The sequence below is a fragment of the Carassius carassius genome, chromosome 5 (genome assembly GCF_963082965.1).
Source record: "Carassius carassius chromosome 5, fCarCar2.1, whole genome shotgun sequence".
In the NCBI taxonomy this organism is placed as follows: Eukaryota; Metazoa; Chordata; class Actinopteri; order Cypriniformes; family Cyprinidae; genus Carassius; species Carassius carassius.
Genome location: NC_081759.1, coordinates 24,913,009 through 24,926,483, shown reverse-complemented (window position 1 = coordinate 24,926,483; position 13,475 = coordinate 24,913,009). Strand labels below are relative to the sequence as shown.

Sequence of the window (13,475 nt, the reverse complement as noted above, 5' to 3'; positions counted from 1 at the left end):
AATGGCATATAATGCGCTGCACTTTCATCGGATGTGGATGAAACACAGATCTCCTCATTCACCATATGCCTGCTGCCTGATGTTAATTGCAAGCGTCTGATACAACACCAACACTGATGATGCAGTATAGTTTAATTATTGATTTGTTCCCCCTATTCTTTCTTTTTCCCCCTGTATTTTAGTAGATTGTGGCATGAAACTGTTTTATTTGTCAACACCCATCAGACATCATATTGTTTGTATTTGTTTGCTTAAACTCGACAAACTACGGAAAATAACTGTTATATAATACTCACGAGTCAGCTTTATACGCACAAACTTTGGATGTGACTGTGAGGGCACGTAAGGGGCCGTTCACATATCGCGCCTAAAAACGCGTGGAAAACGCTAGGCACGCCGCTTTCTCCTTTTTTCCAAAGCGCTCAGGCAGTTGCGCTCCAGAGGCGTCTGCTGTTGCTAAGCAACCATGACCTGCTCTCTCCATGACGTGGAAATTTCAGCAGAGGATAAATGAATTTGCAGCACTAAAAATTGCTTGCAGTAGCTCTGCTACTAAATTTATTACAAAATGGCAATCCATATATAGCTATGGTTAGCTGTTCCTTCATCTTGGCTGAGCTTTCAAAGTTGTTACGGGAAAGGATGAAGCTGATTGGTTGGTTCACATGAGCCGCGGTGCGCTTGCGGCATTCTGAAAAGTTGAGATGTGGTGCAGATGTATTGTGGTGCAGACCGCGTCGCGATCGCGCCGCTTCCATTATGAACGTGCATATCGCGCCTACATTGGAAATAACGAACTTGAGTGCGCAAAAGACGCGATATGTGAACGGCCCCTAATACAGCCTTTGGAGCGCGTGAGTACCAAATGGCTTAAAATTTTTAAAAAGGTGTGCGAATTATTATACATTTTTGTGACAATGCAACAATGCCCGATTAGTCAAGTGACAGTTCTGTCAGCTGTCCTGAAATGCGAGTGAGTCTTGTATCGCATCGTGCATGTCACTGATGCGCTGATGAGAAGCGCGCTCTGAGAGAGTTCATGGATTCAAATGACTGATTTAATCTTAGACTTTGTGTGGATTTATTTTATTATTCAAACCTACAAGCTATGTTGAATAAATGCAGGAATTTCCCTCGTTAAAACTTTTATTAAAAGCATGCGACACATAGTCCCCCTCTGAAAAGTTTTTAGGCCTGTAAATTGTTGTTTTAAAATCGCATGGCATTTCCATGTTATTCATGACCTTACAGACTCTATAAAAGCAATTGATGCACGCTCTTAATCACTTAAACTGGTCCATCAATGTTGTTGCGCGAGTGCTCCATTACCTCTCCCTTCTGTAATCACGTGCCGGATACGTTGCCCCACTATGTTCCGGTACCTCGCAATTTACAAATTAAGCACTGGGGGTCGGTAAGGAGATTTTGAAAGAAGTTTTTCAGGCTCATAGAGGCTGCATTTATTTGATTAAAAATACCGTTTTGAAAAAAAAACTGTTTTCTATTTAATATATTTCAACATTTGATTTGTTGATGGTGTATCTCAAACTGTTTAAATTGTAATATTTTTACATGCTTAATATTATTAATATTAAAGAAGCTTTTGATACAGTTTTTGTCAAAAATTCTTTGATGAATAGAATGTTCCATAAAACAGCATTTATTTGAAATACAAATCCTTTGTAAGGTTATAAAAGTCTTTACCTTCACATTTGATCAGTGTAATGCATTGTTGTGGAATAAATGAAATGCAAAACAATCATACTGACCATGAAATTTTTGAATGTTATTGTATCATTCTGATAAATGCAATGTGTACTTGTAGTATGTGTTTTGGTCTGTTAATCATAAAGGTATTTTTAGATTCATTGATTTAGTTTTTTTGACAGGATGAGGAGGACTCATTTGTTATGAAGGCTATAATCCATGCAATCAACGACGACAATGTTCCAGGTCTAAAACACCTGCTTGGATCTCTGACCAGCTATGATATTAATCAACCTAACAAGGTAAGAAGACAACGCAAGACTCATAGAGGTGATGTGGGGATGACAATCATGCTTTTGTTTTCTGCCTAAGTGATCAGTGGCCAACCTGAGTTGACTGTTGTTTTCAGCGAGCGGTGACACTGAGATGTGCAGCGAGTGACTGAGAAACAGTCACTGGACCATGTCTCATCCCATTTGTGTGAGCCTGTGCTTTGTATAGGGGAATTTTGAATGGAATGAAAGAGACTTGAGGAATAATTGCCATTATTATGCTATAAACATTTCATAAATTTGCAAGGAAACACTGCAAAAAAAAGTCTCAATCAGTAATCAGCTATAGTTTTGTCCGGTAAAAAATATTGAAACAAGATACATTTTAGAGACATTTTTATTGAACAATTTTTATTAATCAAAATTACGAAATGCTCTTCGCCAATTAAAACTGCTGTGCAAACAATAAAAAAAAGAATCAGGCTAATTTGAATTGGCATGATCATGCTGACTCACAATTATAGATTTAATTAAAGCTGCTGTTGAATGGTATGAGACGCTATTAATGGCTTGTTATATTCAGTAAAATGATTCCTGTGTGTGTGTGTGTGTGTGTGTGTGTGTGTGTGTGTGTGTGTGTGTGTGTGTGTGTGTGTGTGTGTGTGTGTGTGTACGTGTGTGTACATATTTCAGCATGGAACCCCTCCGCTCCTGATTGCTGCGGGCTGTGGAAACGTCCAGATCATTGATGTGCTAATGAAAAAAGGAGCGGAGATTCAAGCCTTTGATAAGGTGTTGTACTCCATTCTCTCAGATAATTAATGTGCAAGAAAATAATGTACTATTCAAAAGTTTGTGGTTGGTGTGAATTTTGTTTATTTTTTCTATTTTTATTTTTTTTATGTCTTATGCTCACCAAGACTAAATTTATTAGATCAAAGTAAAATAAAAAACTGTAATATTGTGAAATAATATTTCAATTTAAATATTGAACGGATATAATATATCAATACATAATGTAGTATGTAATATATTACACTAAATATTGCAATTTAGTATTTTCTATTTTAATATGTATTTATGTATTATGTAAAAGTTTTAATTTAATAAAAAAAACAAAAAATTTTATTTAATTAAAAAAACTGTATCAACACCACACTTAGAGGAAGACACTGGATATGTTTCACTAGTAGTTTTAACAGAGTTTAAATGGTAAATTTGGACATGATAGACACCTTAACGGCTGAAAATACGTACAGTTACACACAACATGCCATTCTTTTCCTCAGACTGGAGCCAATGCTATCTACTACGCCGCCCGACATGGTCATGTGGGGACCTTGAAATTCTTGCATGAAAAGAAGTGCCCTCTGGACATCCAAGATAAGGTGCCTCCATCTTTCTCCATTTCTCTCTCACTCTCTCTCTCTCTCTCTCTCTCTCTCTCTCACACACACACACACACACACACACACTCAACAGTCCCAACCCCAGGGAGAGGACAGATTCGATTTTTCAAAGGCTTTCCCCATCCGGCAATCCGGTACTTTTTTTTTCCAGAAAACCTTTCCTACTGAGTTCACGCGCCTATCTACTTCCCATTGGTAATTTGCAGTTGCTATGGTTACTCGCTGGCCTGAGGTTTGCCGTTGTATGAAATAATTGTTGACTGCCTCACTAGTCAGTGAATTGCAGTCAGTAAAGTGAATCGGCGGGGTAAAGTGTTGTTGGGTTTTTCGGGAGTGCCATATAGAATCACACTTGGCGTGTCCGCAGCTTCCTCATTATGGGTGTAAAGCAAGATCTTTAAACGTCCGCCTCAGCCTGAACTGTTTCCAGGAGGAAGTCCAGAGCAAAGCTGATTTGGGAAGGGTTTTGGCAGTTCTCAGCACACAAAGATTTCTCCTTTGAACTGGTCACATTCTGTTAACGCAGCCTTTCCAGTTCCTTTACTGAAGTTCTTCGCTGTTTCTTGTTCAGCAGTTTTGATAGTTTCCCTGATGTACACAAACACATGGTCATTGCATTTTTTTTGTTCAGATCATCAAAGCGTAATCGCATTAATAAAGTGCCTGCTCATCATTGAATTATGGGCAGACGTCAGTGTGTGATGGGAGTAATGTTTGACGTTCTGTTCTAGTCTGGAGAAACGGCTCTGCATGTGGCAGCTCGTTATGGTAATGTGGATGTAGTCCAATACCTTTGCAGCATCCATGCCAACCCTGACCTAGTGGACCGGGTAGGTATCAAACACAGACACACACACACACACACGCAAACTGATCTACACCACACTGAACAGTCCAAGCCTCTGTGGACTAATATGACACTTAGCTTTGTGGTTGCCGAATCACACAAAAGTTTAGTTACCATTTTGCAAATGCGATATTAACAGTAATTGAATTTAATAGATGACCGATTAAAGGCAGGGTACGTGGTTTATTTCAAGAATTGTTTTTTTTTTTTTTTACACTACTTAAAAGTCTTTTCACATCATGATAGCAATTAGAAACCTAAGTGGTCTAAATGAATTTATATGTTTATATTGTCTGAGGAAGGCATAGAACCTTAAAATGTTCATCCAATCATATTGCTTGGTTCAAAGGATTATGATTACAATACACTGTCCTACCTGACTGTCAGTGTATGTATTTGCATATCTCGCCACACCCTGTTCATGCAGGCATGATACTTCATCACCCTACATTTAAAGGGTAATTACAGATATAAAAAGAGTAGTGTTGGGTTGGTCATGTGACCTCAGTTGTTTCATCAGTCATGAGACGTCTGCCCCCATGAGGCATGTAAATAAAGCTAATCTTATTAGCCTTCTGAGTCTTCATCTCATGTGAGTCCACATGAAGTACTATTTTTAATGATGAAGAAATTAAGTGTATCTTTTTATTATTATTATTATTACACAATTCATAATTATTTTAAAATGCCCCATTATGGGTAATGAAAGGTTCATATTTTGGTTTTGGGAGTCCTCAACAACAGGTTGACATGCATGCAAGGTCAAAAAAACACTTTCATTGAAAAGACCAACAAGTGGGTGGGCAATATGCTAATGTTTCATGTTGATGTCATGTTGATGTCAACATGAAATGGCTCGGGATTCATTTTAAAAATGACTCGCTTCAATGATTCAAAGTCGACTCTTTCTTTTGAGAGACAGTAACTTTATACATGGTGCACTTTCAGATTTAAAACTTTGCAGGATGTTTTCATTCTTGTAGAGCTGTGTTACACACTGCAAGAAAGGTCATTTTCAAAAATCCATAATAGGGGTACTTTAAAGTAGTTTTCAATAGACACTACAGTAGCCAGTAAGATTATTTTTGTAACGATGCATTAAATTGTTTAAAAGTGATGGTAAAGACATTTATAGTGATATAAGTATTTCCGTTTAAAACAAGCACTGTTCTTTTAAACTTTTTAATCATCAAAAAAAACTGCATATTAGAATGATTTCTGAAGGATGTGACACTGAAGACTGGAGTAATGGCTGCTGAAAATTCATCTTTGCCATCACAGAAATAAACAGACATTTAAACTATGATAATATTAAAAGTAAATTCAGCCTTAGTGAGCATGAGACTTCTTATAGAAAATCCCACCAATCCCTAAATTTGAATGCTTTCGACTTTTCTTTTATAAAAGAAAATGCTTAATCTTTGATGACAGTGGGAAATGTAAGTGTAATAAATGGTTTTGCGAGTGCTGAAGTTGCATGAGTGCTCTCCTGCCACTTAAGCAAAAGTGTCCTAGTTGATAGATTTCAGGAAGGAGTCACCCTTAAAAACATGCTGTACCTTAAATAAATGAGCCTGAAGCACCACTCAAGAGAAATGCAATAAAGAAAATCATTTTAGGATAATGTGTGAGTTAAATTATTACAACAGCAATCAATATTGTGCACAACCAAATTATTATTTAATAGTATTACACAAATCATTTTATAGTGGTTACTTTTGCCATGATCACAATATTAGGTTACCATCCTACTTTTGCGTTTATTTTAATATCCTGCTCTGAAAGCCAAAATTGCAAAAGAAAACCAACATTCACACGCCATCCCAGGAGGCAGACACATTCATTGGAGGTGTCAGGGTCGCAGCTAATTAAGAGCAATTCGTCACATGAAACGGCCTTGACACAGACTAATGTTGTTTTGTTAGCTCCATGTGTTCAAGGTTATTTATGAGCTCTTGGTCTGAATGCCAAAGACTGTTTTCATGCCTCCACAGGAGCAGGAGACACCTCTCCACTGTGCAGCCTGGCACGGTTACTCTGCGGTGGCCAGAGCCTTGTGCGAGGCTGGCTGCGATGTGAACGCCCGGAATCGTGAGGGGGAGAGCCCGTTACTCACCGCTTCTGCCCGCGGCTTCAAGGACATCGTGGAGTGTCTGCTGGAGCATGGGGCGGACTTGGACTCTGCTGATAAGGTGAGGACAGACACTTATTAAATATTAACCATTAACAACTGAAGTGGTGTTGGGTGTTTTATTGTTATTTTTTTTCATATTAAAACACCTTTTTCTGTTTCTTCTGATGCATGCTGTTTTTGTTGTATACACTGGTAGATTGTCATTCAAAACAATTATTGATTACCCTTCACCCTTGATCATGGTTTGTTGCATCTGTGTATTTCAGGACGGTCACATTGCTCTGCATTTGGCAGTGAGGAGATGTCAGATTGAAGTGATGAAGTGTCTGCTCAGCCATCACTGTTATGTGGACCACCAGGACCGCCACGGCAACACACCCCTTCACATCGCCTGCAAGGACGGCAACATGCCTGTGGTCATGCAGATCTGTGCGGCTAAAGCCAATCTGGATATTCCCAACAAAGTGAGTTTCAAACAGAATTGGTATATCCAATAAATGTGTGCTTTCATTTTTTTTTTTTTTTTATTATTTGTTTTTTATATTTTTATTTATATGTTGTATTTTTTTCACCATTTAATTTTTTTCTTTTTGTAGTTAAATTTTTAACTACGTCTCATGCTTTTGTCAGTTTTATTCGTATTTTGTTTTAAAATATTGCTGTTTAAGGATTATGTTTATATTTCAATTGAAATTTTCATTTATTTCCAGTCAGCAATTTTAGAGCTTCAGCTCAAACATATTTCAGTTATTTTAGTTTATAGTTTTTTTTTTATCTAATATTTTATTTTATTTCAGCTTTATTTCAGTTAACATGTTTTAATAGTTTGTTAATTGGAATAACCCTGATGTTATCCTATATGCCAGTTTTTCTTTTTTCAAACTCCCCCATGATACCATTACAGAATACAATTATCATGAAAGCACTAAAAGTAAACATAACAATAGTATTAAAGAAAGAAATTGTGAAACAAATGAACACATTTATAAATATATATATATATATACAGTTTGAATGGTGTATGATAAAATACCCTTATAATATAAAATACAATATAAATAATTTTATGTCTAATTTCAAATTACAGTCATCACAACTTTACCTACCTATTAACAAATTGTACATATTTCAACTCTAGTTACATATGTTAATTTTTATTTTTCAAGAGCAAGGTTATAAGTCATCTCTTTGGTTCTACTGTGAAAGGACAGGTCTTTGAATGTTTTTCCATACTAAAGCAATTACTTTTGACTTGTAACAAACTAAAATCTTTAAGCTTCCACATCTTTGCAGTTAAAGAAAAATCTAAGGATATATATTCTATAAACATAGTTTTGGTCCCAAAGGGATTTTTTTCTCCAGTCATTTCAGAAACCATTATATACTAGTTTTTACCTTTATCTTATTCAAGTATTAATGTGTGCACTTTTTTGTCTTGAATCATCATCCACTGCTTTTTCAGTTCTTCGAGGGTTAGTTCACCCAAGAATGAAAATCCATGTTCTGCTCACACTCTTTCAGAATAATCCAATCGGAATTATATAAAAAATTGTCCTTGCTCTTCCAAGTCTTTTAATGGGGGTAAGCGGGTGTTTGTTGTCAACAGTTCAGTAGATGTGAAATAAAGAGACACCTTTGTAATAAAAGTCCCTCACACAGCTCCGGGGGGTGAATAAAGGCCGCCTGTAACGAATCCATGCATTTTTGTAAGATAAATATCCAGATTTCAAATGTAGAAAACACTTTTTTTCTAACATCTGCTTACTCTGGGACACAGAAGACGTGCAGGTGGAAGATGAAAGACGTATGTGTAGGACACACCTCTGGGAAATGTAGGAGCAAAGGCTTATTTCGACGTCTCCTCTTGGCTTATTTCAAAATCCTCTGACGTTTTTCTTTACAATTCCTCTTTTTGTGCTTCTAATTCGTGACCAGTGTTTTGTTTTGTTCTCTCTCCGCACTCGTCACTAACCACGCAGCGCTGATGTACTATGACATCCACCTGCACGTCTTCCGGTTCCCCACAGTCAGCAGAAGTGAGAGAAAAAAGTGTTTATTATGTTTGAAATCTGGATATTTATATTAAAAATATGCATGGAATTGGTACAGGAGGACTTTATTCACCCCCCGGAGCCGTGTGAGGCACATTTTATTATCGATTCGTGCACTTTATTTCACATCTTCTGAACTTTTGACAACAAACACCTGCTTACCCCATTGAAAGAATTGGAAGAGCAAGGACCATTTTTTGAATATAACTTCGATTGGATTATTTTGAAAGAAGAAAAGTCACACACACCTAGGATAATTCAAAAGTGAGTAGAACATGGACAAATTTTCATTCTCGGATGAACTAACCCTTTAAAATCCCCTTAAGTGACCCCATTTATTTGGTTGCAATTTTCTTGAATTTTTTACATATCAGTTATGCATGATTGTTAATTCTGTGTGAAATTTTTAAATGGCACTTCCATTACAACTGGAAGACGATTTGAGTTCCTTCTAACTGAGGGCTGTACCGGTCAAGAGGAACTGAATTATATTAATATGAAATTGAATCATAAGCATTCTGCACTGTAATACACTTGAACAATTTTCTTTTCTAGTTTCGATTTGCGATGAATAATTCTCAGAGAGAGTGTTAATGGATGTGTGCTTTCTATTTGTCTGTAGTTTGGGAGAACACCTCTTCACGTGGCAGCTAGTAACGGTGGTCTGGAGGTGGTGCGTCATCTCTGTGTTACAGGAGCCAACACTGAAGCCATCGCTAATGTAAGTTCAATACCATCAGGGGTTTGATGTGAATAAGTAATATATCATTTGTAACGGTATTTTATATATATATATATAGATATAGATATATATAGATATACACAGTACAGACCAAAAGTTTGGACACACCTTCTCATTCAAATAGTTTTCTTTATTTTCATGACTATGAAAATTGTAGATTCACACTACAACACACTATTCACACTATTCAGATACATATAGATAGATGCTGTCTATTATATATATATTATATTATATATATATATGTGTGTGTGTGTGTGTGTGTGTGTGTGTGTGTGTGTGTGTGTGTGTGTGTGTGTATACAGAATAGTAACATATGTTTCACATGCTCTCCAAAGGTTTTTGTTGTTTAGTTTGGCTGCGGTCTTCTTTTAGTGTTAGATACTGAGGTTTGGCACTGAGCCGGTGTCCTACCCTCTCATAGCACATTAATCAAATTGCAGTCTCTTTATCTCTTTAAATAAGTGTTCATTTATCATTCACGACAGCCTAGATTACAATTCTGTCCTTAGTCTTTAATCTTTCAGTCAGCTGTGTCTTGTCTCATATAGAGCCTCTCCTGTAGAACGTTTGTTGGTTTCTGTCGGTTTGTATGATCTTATGTGATTGTGTGAGTGTCCCTCCTTTGAGTCACTGATTTTTAATCTGACTCATTCTGAGTCTTAAAATGTGTTTGTCAGGATTTATATATGTGATATTTGTGCATTTCTTTGGTCTGTAATATAAAGATGTATCTTCTACTGAAGGTTATTAGCCTAGTGCATTAAAATGTACTTTGCCAGAGTGAAGGTTTTGAATAAAAATGTACCAGTGGAGAATCATTATTTCAGCAGCGTTGAGGGACAGCATGCCCCAATGAACCCCCGACCTACTCATCCTAAACAATGTATGTTTTCAATCAATAACCCCAACATCCTTCCCCTCGGCTGGCCCTTGCTCACACCCCTTGCCTCAACACCATCTCAAAGCGCTCCTCCTCTGTGTTAATATTGTATAGTGGTTGATGCACAATGCATGTTACAGCACACAGGAATTTAGAGAATCCATAATTCATTGCCAGAGGCTTATGGGTCAGCGGCTTGAGAAAGAAAAATATGGCATCCACATATAGTACGCCATTGATTAATGTGGCTTTCACACTTTGTTTTGCACCTTACTTTTTTTTTTCAGGCTATATGTTACCATTCAAATGTGTGAGGTTGGTAAGATGATTTAACTACATCACTGCGCTAATTTACTACATTACATGAGCTGACAGTGAAAAATACTTCTTAATGTTAATTTCAACATTTATGAAATGTTGCATTATTAAAATAAGAATTTACTGTTATTTATGGGGCCCAGGCTAACAATGTACAGTTGTGTTTTATTAACAGATTAATAAATATCGTAACAAATGTATTGCCCATTGTAAATGTTAGCTAATGTGTTAACTGAAGTTAAGAAATGGGACTTTATTCTAAAATATAAGCAATTTTTAGACGTTTCTCATATGATTACCAATGCTGCATTTATTTGATCAGAAATGCAGTAAAAATAGCTATATTTCTATTTTTATGCTATTTCAATATATTTTAAAAAGTAATTTATTAATGTTATGGCAAAGCCATTTTTCCAGTCACATGATTTTTCAGAAATCATTTTATATGCTGATTTTGTGCTCAATAATTATTTTATTATTATCAATGGTGAAAACAGTTGTTCTTCTTAATATTTTTGTAAAACTGTCCTACATTTTTTTAAAGAGTATTTGATGAATATCAATTTCAAAAGAGCATCATTTTGAAATAGAAATCTTTTGTACTTTATAAGTGTCTTTACTGTCCCTTTTAATCAATTGAATTTATTCCTGCTGAATAAAAGTATTAATTTCTTTAAAAAAAAAAAAAACATACTTACTTAAACAATGGCCATATAAACAGTAATGTATGTATGTTTCAGTCCATGATTTTCACCTGTTTTCTGATAAAATGGGGGGGGGGGGTATAATATTTGAGACTTGGGAGTAGCCTCTTTTGAATTGGACCAGTAACCAGTCACATTGCCACTTTATCAACTACGCAAACATGTGCCACAAACCCATGCACAACACTCAAGCATGATGGTTCACTGTCTACTATGGCATTTCTTCATATATTTTTCATGTCTCCCTTTCCAGAACACTGATGATAAGCTGCAGTCTCAATGTGTCAAGCAAACAATAGATTTGGCTCCCTCACATAAGGATGCTCCATTCATCCTTGAGATTTTTAGGCATCTTTTGGGAGTCAACCATAAATCAATAAAATTAATTCAAGCACATCCTCATGGGGACACATAGCTGAGCTGGAGACGAGCAGACAGACACAAAATGGGGCAGATTTCTGCAGTAACATCTCATGGAGTCTTTGTTTAATCAAGCCACGTTAGATAAGAGTAATTACAGTGCAGCAAAGCTTTCCCATTACTATCCTTTTCATCGGAGCTTTAACACCTCTGCTCCGTTCACCACATCCTCTTTCGCTGTCGTCTGCGTGGGGTGTGCCGGGGCTCTATTTCAGAGGGTGTCTGGTTAATTTGTCTCCGTCGGTTTGAGGAGGAACACAGCTGTTTCTGGTTATTCCCCAGGTGTTCAGTGTGGGTTTGTGTTGCTGTGTGAGAGATTGTGTACATGTATTCTGAGGGGTTAAATCAGTAATGGTTTTGGTCGAGGTCTGTGACCGTGGTGAGTTTTGTGTAAACAGATTTTTTTTCAGATAACAAAGACTGCTCTGCTCTGAGTTTCAAGGTTTTTCTAATGTTTGTATGTTTTACGGCATTTTTACATATGACATTTCTCTGGAACATACTTCCTTCAGGGGCCATTGCCCCGCCGCAGCTGGTGTCTCCTAATGCTGATTTCACAATCACACATCTGCTGTCGCCACAGCCTCCTGGGACGTTCCTATGTGTGTCATTTTGGTTGTAATAAAATGAACACATTTGTATTTCTTTTGTTTTGTTTTTAACTGGCAGACAAGGACAAAAAGCTTTTATAGAGCTTGTGAAACTAGACAGCACAGGAGGTGCATTAGTTGTGTAATTGATGCTTTCATTATGTATTTTATCATTCCGGTGCTACCAAGAAAAATGATGAGAAAAGTAGATTGGTTGGATCTCATTAACTGCCTTAAATGAGTACCCTTTTCCAGGGGGGTTGCTTGATATAAATGACATCTGGGGTTTAGTCCATTAGTGCCATATTATGTAGGCAAAGCTTCCAGGTATCAATTTATTAAGATTTATAATTTGATGACTAATACTGATTGTGTGTGTGTGTGTGTGTGTGTGTGTGTGTGTGTGTGTGTGTGTGTGTGTGTGTGTGTGTGTGTGTGTGTGTGTGTGTGTGTGTGTGTGTGTGTGTGTGTGTGTGTGTGTGTGTGTGTGTGTGTGTGTGTGTGTGTGTGTATTTGGATGCTGTTCTTTTGAACTTTGTGTTCATCAAAGTATCTTCAAAAAATATTACGCAGCACAAATGTTTTCAACATTGATAATAATATAATAAGAAAAGTTTTTAGAGCACCAGCATATTAAAATTTCCTAAGGATCATTTGACAATAAAGGCTCGAGTAATGGTTGCTGAAATTCAGCTTTGTCATCACAGGTATTAATTACATTTTTAAATATATGAAAACACTTAATGTTAGAGAAAAATACCAATTTTGGAACAGTGTATATATATTAAGAGCCAGGCAATATTTTATTCCATGGTGAAATTGACATCACCTGGACTGTATGGTGCTAAATAGGCTTCTAGCAGCTGAAGAGACATTTTCCATGGGCGGACAGACAGATCGCAGCAGAAGTGAGAAGTGGTGGGTGAACCGTTGAAGGAAAATATTACCCACTATATCACAACTCTTTTTCAGTAAGAGCCACAGTCAGGAAGAACAGAATCACATGCAATCCCATGAAACCGTTGCAAATGAGTGAATGACTGTGCCAGGATGCCACACTGGTTCTGACTTATAATTGTTTTGAAATGATCATTTCATTTTTGTGGGGTCTTTTATATACCCCCATTTCATACATACAATCATCTGATATGTCTTGAAGGCAGCATTGCACCTGTCAGCCATAATCATCACTGTACCCGCTGTTGTAATGTACTGTGAGTCACGCTGTTGAGCTGTTAGGTGATTTTCTCTCTCTTCTTTCTTTCTTTCTTTCTTTCTCACTTTTTCTTGTTAGCTTCTCACTTTCTCTTTTACACCCTACCCTGCAAACACACACACACACACACACTCTCTCAGTATCTCTGTATCTGTCAGAGCTTTATTAGTGTGGTGGTCTGG

The 13,475-nt window shown here is 36.9% G+C and overlaps 1 protein-coding gene across 2 annotated transcripts in view; it reads left to right on the top strand.

The window, feature by feature from the left end:
- LOC132141053 (death-associated protein kinase 1-like) overlaps positions 1-13,475 on the top strand; it is an 83,530-nt gene that overhangs the window by 58,403 nt on the left and 11,652 nt on the right. For both annotated transcript variants that reach the window (XM_059550211.1, XM_059550212.1), the window contains 7 exons: positions 1,890-2,009; positions 2,673-2,771; positions 3,269-3,367; positions 4,120-4,218; positions 6,230-6,427; positions 6,636-6,833; positions 9,043-9,141. In XM_059550211.1, the coding sequence (XP_059406194.1) occupies positions 1,890-2,009; positions 2,673-2,771; positions 3,269-3,367; positions 4,120-4,218; positions 6,230-6,427; positions 6,636-6,833; positions 9,043-9,141 (912 nt within the window). The remainder of the gene's footprint in view (positions 1-1,889; positions 2,010-2,672; positions 2,772-3,268; positions 3,368-4,119; positions 4,219-6,229; positions 6,428-6,635; positions 6,834-9,042; positions 9,142-13,475) is intronic.